Here is a 5,207-nt window from a genome sequence, read left to right as displayed (position 1 = left end):
CCCACCCGCCCATTGCAGGCTGGAATTCTGCCAGCCTGCAAGGGGGAAACTGGCCTTTTCCTGTGTTGTTTTTTTTTCTCTTAAAAGGATAAAATCTGGGTTTTTACTGTGTTCTTTTTTCTATGACAAACAGAAAACCCGGATCCCTGCTGATCACTGACACTCAAGTTGCCTTCCTTCAGGTTCTCGGTCATCACCTCTCTATTAGAAATAAGTATATTGAGCCCCTTTTACCCTGTTGATTTTTCCACCATCTGTACTGAAAAGGTTGCTCCCAGCACAGTCAAAAAAAACCCCCAAAACTGGTTGGACATACCTCATCTGTCCTTTCTGAACCAAGTTATACCCAGCCTTAACAATATTCCTGTAATGCAATCTGTGCCACCAAGTCTGTTATCCCATTTAAGATCCTAATTTGATGTGCACTAAGATGTCCAGTTCTTTGTGCTTATTCCTCATACTTCTTGCACCCTAAGATAATGACTAGTTGATTGCCCTGCTCGTGATTCACTCATGACCTTTTTTCATACTCCCCTCATTGTCCCCTTTAGCCTTTTATCCATATCATCTTTTCCTTTACCTGTGGGGCTTGCTCAGTCCTGCTGAGCCTAGTTTTAAGGCCCTCCTCACTAGATCACAGAGCCTATGTGCAAAAGAAGTTCTTCCTTCCTCTTCATTAGGTGGGTCCTTGTTCAGCAAGCCCTTTTCCTTGAACACCACACTATTGCCAAAGAAGCCAAAGCCCCTCAAGCAACACCATCTGCACACCAGTATGTTAAACTCCAGGTTGCATTTGCTAATGCTTGGCCTTTTAACCTCCTTGTTCCTCACATCAAAGGAATTTCTCATGTTTGTGTTGCTTCTTAGCATTGCCACATCCTCCTCCCTTTATCTGTTTCATGAAGGAATCCATTAGGAGAGATGTGTAAGGAAATGCATCCCACAAATCTAAACCCAAATGTCCCAAGTGGAAGCATTGGTGGTTAGAGTCTGTACCTGGATGGGGCTTTTACAGGTATAGGCAGAGGAAGAGCTGCTGTTGATTTGTGGTTTTGACAACATTGCTGCTACTTCTGGTACATCCTTGGGCTCCTGTACTCCCTATATTTTAGCTAGAGCTATGTAACTAGCATGGAAGATCTTGGTCAAAGGTTGAAGTTTTGCCCAAGTTTTAAACAAGTGAAACCTGATTTTTATAATGGAAAGTATTTGCCATCCTTAACTATAGAGCATGTTGCCAACTGCGCAAAAAATGTATCTGTCTTTGACAGTTAAATAGAGCTTAAGGTGCTAAGAGAGAAGGAATCAAAACTCATGGAAGAGATGATATCTTTTATTAGACCAGCTGGATATTTGCAAACACATTTTCTTTATTTGCAAGCTTTTGGGCACACTTATGCCTCATGAAAGGTGAGAGAGAGCAAAGACTGCAAAAGTTCTTCTACATAGAAATGAAAATTCATATTTCACAGAAATGCTGAAGATGTGGTAAAGTCTCCTGTTTGCAATAGTTCATTTTGTCCAGGTTAGGCACAGAGAAAGGTTGAAAGTCTTTTTACCTCAACTTTGTCTGGTGGCAGGCAGGATGTAAAAGTATATTTCCTTCAGGTTATGATGTTTCATATTTCACAGGAGAGTGGAAAAATGGAAAGCTCTTCAGGGCAGGAATTTCTTTGTGGTGAGGTGTCTGTGCGTCTCTCTGCTCTGTGAGGGGTAATTCGCTCCAACAATGGCAGGAGCCTGGTGTTAGCATATTGGGTGGCAAAATGCTTCCATTCTTGTACAATTATGAACTTTTAATGGCTAAAATTATAGTTCATAATTGTACAAGAATGGAAGCATTTTGCCACCTGATATGCTAACACCAGGCCTGCCATTGCTGGAGTGCATTTCAGTTCATTCATATATTTTTAAAATCATATGCATGGAAAGTATTTGTATGCATCTAATAATAATAATGGGTTATCCTTATGGTCTTGGGTAGCAAACTGTAAGCTACATATAACATGGTAAGTAGACCTCTGAAGATGTGTATGTATGTGGTGCCTTCCATAGAAGTAGCTTAGGAAGCTAAAGAAATAGAGCACAAAAATAATTTAGGCTCATATTGTCTATGTTTCTAACTAAGTAAACATGTTTTAATAAATTACTGTTGTTCTTTCTCTTCAAGCACCACTCAAAGGGATACCAAAACAAGCTCCATTCAGGAGTCCCACAACACCTAGTGTATTTAGCCCCTCTGGAAGCAGAACCCCTATTCCTCCTTCGAGAACACCTCTGCGCAAAGAAAGAGGAGTAAAGGTAGGTAATAGCTTTGAAAAATCCTTTCTATGTGCTATCAGCTCACTATTCTTGATCAAAAGTGATCTCCAGTTTTCTGTCCCTTTTTGAGCCATGGGTATGAGCAGTTGTATTTTATACTAATTTCCAAGAAATGTAATCAAATATTTGATGAAAGAGTTTGAATTTAATACTGGATTTTAAAGTAAATGTGGGTACTTCTTTTGTAGTTGCTAGATATCTCAGAGCTGGACATGGTTGGTGCTGGCCGTGAAGCAAAGCGAAGAAGAAAGACTCTAGGTTAGTCCAATATAATATTGAGCAAGTTTACTAGTGTTAACAAGTAGACTGTTCTAAAACCAGTTCTAGTTACGTGGCTTCAGGTGCCCCCCTTCTCCCTGTCCCCCACCTTCTCTTCCCCTTAAACCTTAATTAATTTTTAAAGCTACATAAAATAAATAAATACAATTTTAGTGAATGAAGCCATAATTGCAGTAAATATTGTTGTGCTTGGTTTTCCTGAAGCTTGCTAATATTCATTGCAACATTGAGCAATCAGAACTGGCTAAATTATAGTTCCGTGGTAAATTGTAAATTTGTTTGTATTCTAAGTGTTAGTTTTATTGCAAAACTAAATGGATATTTTATAGAAAAAGCATTGTATTTGCAAAACCAGCACACTATATACGTTTTATTATTTTTCTAAAAAGCAATCAATCTTGCATAGACTCTTTTTGCCATTGCTTAAAAAGAGAGAAAAGCTTGTTCTGTAGTTGGGAAAGCTAACTTGAACCAACTCTTCCTTTTGTATTCTGTAGATGCAGAAGTGGTGGAAAAGCAAGCCAAAGAGGAAACAGTAGTGGAAAATGCTACTCCAGATTATGCAGCTGGCCTTGTATCTACACAGGTAAGATTTTATTTTAACTTGCTGCAAAATGTTGGCTCACTTGAGAATAAAGAGTTGTCTTGTATTGCTTCCAAGGCTTCCCTCTAATCTAATATTAATTTTGATAAAAATTTATAAAGTATTCTTTATTAATGCATTTTGCTAATACTGTACAATAAAGAACAAATATAAATTTGTTCTAAGAAAGCCGTGAGAAGCTCTCTAATAAATGTAATAAAAGATTGCTTTTCCCTTCTAAGGCTTAGGAGGGGATGAGAAGTATTTAGTAGAAGGTAGCTTTTTCTTCAAGTTGGTGTCCACGCAGATTGCACTATGTGCACTAAATTTGGTTCTCTTTTGAATAGCAGTGTTCTTTGGGGGGTCAGACCTGTGTTCTGGGAACCCTCCTGACCACTTTAGTGAAAGTAAAAGGATAGCCTTCCTCAACTGTCAGCCAGTTCCATTTTATTATCTGTGGGCATGTATAGATGAAACAGGGGCCCTAAATTGAAGCGGTGGGTTTTTAAAAACACCGCGTCAATTTAGGGTGAAGTAAACCCCTGTGTCATGTACACTTGTGTGTTACCTGCCTCTCTGGCCCAGGGAGAGGAGGGCAAGCTGCCGGGGAGGGCTGGTGCTTTCCTCTATGGCAGCAGCAGCACCTGTGCACACGCACCCAGCTCAGGTGGTCCCAGGGGGCACTGCAGCCATGGAGGGAAGGACTGGGTCCCCATGCAGCTCAGGCAGGTAGGCTCTGGAGGAGAGGCAGGAAAGATCAGGCTTACCGCTTTTTTTTTTTTCCTTCGGTGGAGCCTGCCTTCGCGGGCTGCCTGCAGAGCCTCTTAGCTGCACAGAGCCTGGTGCTTCACTCCGTGGCTATAGGGCAGCAAACTAAAACTCTTTGGAGGTGTTTTAGTTTGCTGCTCCCCAAAGTCATTTAAGGCGTGTTATGCTGCCGAATGTTCTAACAGTGGCTGGAATTAATGTGCGATATGCCACTGACGCATGCAAACACAAACACCAGTAAAGTTGTGCAAAAGCATTTAACCTACTTTAAAGTGTCGTGCACACATACCCCTTGTTTAGTCTGCATGCACCCTGCAACTACAAGATGAATCACTTCTGCCATCGAGAGACAGCAGGTAATTCCTGTTGTTGGGAGTTGAGTTCATCTAAATAGCCATCTAATTTCTCTTACTTAGGTTCACGACTTGATAAGGTTCTTGTCCCCTCATCCACTGTGTGCAGGCCTAAAAAGGCCATTCTCCAAACTTTGCCAGTAATGTACAGTAACCTTATGATCAGAGAAGCCAAGCCCAGTGCTCTTAGTGTACTCTTAAAGCTAGAGAAAGTAGACTGAAGCAGTATCTTGTTGCAGTATCTGTACAGGCATCTTCAGATCCTGGCAAGCATTTGGAAAGACTTATTCCATTTGCTAGTGGCCCCCAGTGAGCCACAGTGTTATCCTGAGCTCAGCAGTCCTGATCTTTAGCCCAGGATCCAAAAACCAGGGAGACCACCACAGACCTCCAGTGAAGAGACCAATCCTCCAAGCCTATGCTCTCCCTGGAACCTCACCACTGAGCCTTGCCCAAGATGAAATTTCCCATTCTATTTACACCACATAGAAGGAACTGTAGTACCTCTGGTACTGCTCAGCAGGCAAACCTTTTTTTTTGGTGCCACATGTACCAGTGCTGCATAAGCTCCCTGCAGACAGTAGTGGCACAAATGTCCATAGCGTGCATTGGCACTACCTTAACTGTTGAACCAGTACCCAAATCCCTGATATTGAACAGGCCCCTTTCATGATATTTTGACACTGGTCATCAATTAGACTGGGTCTGGGACTTGGTGTGGTTCCTCAGTGGAAGAGGAATCCCCCTTCTCAGCCTCATTAGAGAACATGGACCCTCCTCCCTGGTGGCCCATTCCTACCATGGATAACCCTCTGGGATGGAAAGACAGTTGTGGGGAAAAATCCTTTTAGAGGATCCCCCTAAATCTTCGGGACTGAGAAGTGAATTTGACCCATGCGGGC

At 41.8% G+C, this 5,207-nt stretch overlaps 1 protein-coding gene across 4 annotated transcripts in view; it reads left to right on the top strand.

The window, feature by feature from the left end:
- The window catches only part of NELFA (negative elongation factor complex member A), a 47,835-nt gene that overhangs the window by 15,658 nt on the left and 26,970 nt on the right, over positions 1-5,207 (top strand). For all 4 annotated transcript variants that reach the window (XM_025204450.1, XM_025204449.1, XM_025204448.1 and 1 more), the window contains exons 5-7: positions 2,171-2,301; positions 2,511-2,580; positions 3,099-3,187. In XM_025204450.1, coding sequence (XP_025060235.1) covers positions 2,171-2,301; positions 2,511-2,580; positions 3,099-3,187 — 290 coding nt within the window. The remainder of the gene's footprint in view (positions 1-2,170; positions 2,302-2,510; positions 2,581-3,098; positions 3,188-5,207) is intronic.

The sequence above is a fragment of the Alligator sinensis genome, unplaced genomic scaffold (genome assembly GCF_000455745.1).
Source record: "Alligator sinensis unplaced genomic scaffold, ASM45574v1 scaffold445_2, whole genome shotgun sequence".
In the NCBI taxonomy this organism is placed as follows: Eukaryota; Metazoa; Chordata; order Crocodylia; family Alligatoridae; genus Alligator; species Alligator sinensis.
Note: the sequence above shows the minus strand (reverse complement) of the source record. Positions and strands in the feature narration are given on the sequence as shown.